Source organism: Babylonia areolata, chromosome 16 (genome assembly GCF_041734735.1).
Source record: "Babylonia areolata isolate BAREFJ2019XMU chromosome 16, ASM4173473v1, whole genome shotgun sequence".
In the NCBI taxonomy this organism is placed as follows: Eukaryota; Metazoa; Mollusca; class Gastropoda; order Neogastropoda; family Buccinidae; genus Babylonia; species Babylonia areolata.
Window position 1 is genome coordinate 29,377,885 of NC_134891.1, and position 2,500 is coordinate 29,380,384.

General features: G+C 42.6%; 1 protein-coding gene across 1 annotated transcript in view; it reads left to right on the top strand.

Moving 5' to 3' along the window:
* Positions 1–2,500, top strand: part of LOC143290977 (two pore potassium channel protein sup-9-like) — a 124,520-nt gene that overhangs the window by 102,510 nt on the left and 19,510 nt on the right. Inside the window, exon 2 of the mRNA XM_076600562.1 lies at positions 7–269. Coding sequence (XP_076456677.1) covers positions 7–269 — 263 coding nt within the window. The remainder of the gene's footprint in view (positions 1–6; positions 270–2,500) is intronic.

The window sequence follows — 2,500 nt, forward strand, 5'->3', positions numbered from 1 at the left end:
GCACAGGCTACGGACACAGCACTCCTCAGACGGTGGGCGGGAAGATCTTCTGCATGTTCTACGCCACCTCGGGGATCCCGCTGTGCATCGTCATGTTCCAGAGCGTCGGGGAGCGCCTCAACACCTTCGTCACCTTCCTGCTCAAGCAGGTCAAGAAGTCCTTCCGCCTGAAGAACACTGAGGTGTCCCAGACCAACCTGATCCTGGTGGCCTTCAACCTCTCCACCATCGTGCTGACCACGGGGGCCGCTGCCTTCAGGCACTTTGAGGTCAGTCTGACAGTCTGAATAAGTTCACATGATAAGCATCACGAACAGCAGTGTTAGTAAGTCAACATAATAAGCATCACGAACAGTAGTGTTAGTAAGTCAACATAATAAGCATCACGAACAGTAGTGTTAGTAAGTTAACATAATAAGCATCACGAACAGTAGTGTTAGTAAGTCAACATAATAAGCATCACGAACAGTAGTGTTAGTAAGTCAACATAATAAGCATCACGAACAGCAGTGTTAGTAAGTCAACATGATAAGCATCACGAACAGTAGTGTTAGTAAGTCAACATAATAAGCATCACGAACAGTAGTGTTAGTAAGTTAACATAATAAGCATCACGAACAGTAGTGTTAGTAAGTCAACATAATAAGCATCACGAACAGTAGTGTTAGTAAGTCAACATAATAAGCATCACGAACAGTAGTGTTAGTAAGTCAACATAATAAGCATCACGAACAGTAGTGTTAGTAAGTTAACATAATAAGCATCACGAACAGTAGTGTCAGTAAGTTAACATAATAAGCATCACGAACAGTAGTGTGAGTTAACATAATAAGCATCACGAACAGAAGAGTTAGTAAGTTAACATAATAAGCATCACGAACAGTAGTGTGAGTAAGTTAACATGATAAGCATCATAAACAGTAGTGTTAGTAAGTAACATAATAAGCATCACGAACAGTAGTGTTAGTAAGTCAACATAATAAGCATCACGAACAGTAGAGGTAGTAAGTCAACATAATAAGCATCACCAACAGTAGTGTTAGTAAGTCAACATAATAAGCATCACGAACAGTAGTGTGAGTAAGTTAACATGATAAGCATCACGAACAGTAGTGTCAGTAAGTCAACATAATAAGCATCACCAACAGTAGTGTGAGTAAGTTAACATAATAAGCATCACCAACAGTAGTGTGAGTAAGTTAACATAATAAGCATCACCAACAGTATTGTCAGTAAGTCAACATAATAAGCATCACGAACAGTAGTGTTAGTAAGTCAACATAATAAGCATCACGAACAGTAGTGTCAGTAAGTCAACATAATAAGCATCACCAACAGTAGTGTGAGTAAGTCAACATAATAAGCATCACGAACAGTAGTGTCAGTAAGTCAACATAATAAGCATCACCAACAGTAGTGTTTGTAAGTCAACATAATAAGCATCACGAACAGTAGTGTCAGTAAGTCAACATAATAAGCATCACCAACAGTAGTGTTAGTAAGTCAACATAATAAGCATCACGAACAGTAGTGTGAGTAAGTCAACATAATAAGCATCACGAACAGTAGTGTCAGTAAGTTAACATAATAAGCATCACGAACAGTAGTGTCAGTAAGTTAACATAATAAGCATCACGAACAGTAGTGTTAGTAAGTCAGCATAGTAAGCACCACAGACAAAATTCGTTCTTATAATCACCAATCCAGGGATGCTTAGATTCCAGTCAGTGAGTCTCTTCCCAGCACCATCTGTTTTCTCTCGTCACTACCCACACACAAGGCCCAACACTCAGCTCGACATTAGTTTACAGTTGGGTCAACAGCAAAGTGAGAGATGCATTATCAATTGTTTCTCCATTGCAGTTCAGTCTTTTGTGAAGGACAATGACTCTCACACTAGGAATCAAGATTGCACTGGCTCTTAATGCTGCAACCTTGGGGGCTAGTTGGCCTTTGGGAACCGTCGCCAACACCGACTGTCCTAAAACCGTCTTGGCCGAGAGAGTGTGGATGTAACTTGGGCGAGACTAGCTCCACTACAATCAAATTCTAGCCCTAATAGTCGGGGACAGCAGTAGCCCCTGCTGTTCTGATGGTCATAGTCGGACACGGCTATCATACACTTCCCGAACACACAGGCTCCGTGCTGGGGTCTGTTAGGTGTTGGACCTCTGACCCAGTGATCAACAGGGGCCAGGGTTCGGTTCCAGGCCCCGTTTTGGCATGGCGTTGTGTCCTTGAGAAAGGCTCTTTAGTCCGATAGATGATTCTCACACCCCAAGGAAGTGTGAATATGGGTAACCCGAGTTCCTTCGTGGGAAGGTTAAAAACAAGGACGGAGAGACAGGCGCAATGGCCGAGTGGTTAAAGCGTTGGACTTTCAATCTGAGAGTCCCGGGCTCGAATCTCGGTAACAAGCGCCTGGCGGATAAAGGGTGGAGATTTTTTTCCCCCATCTCCCACGTCAACATAATGTGTGCAGATCTACTTGTGCTTGAAC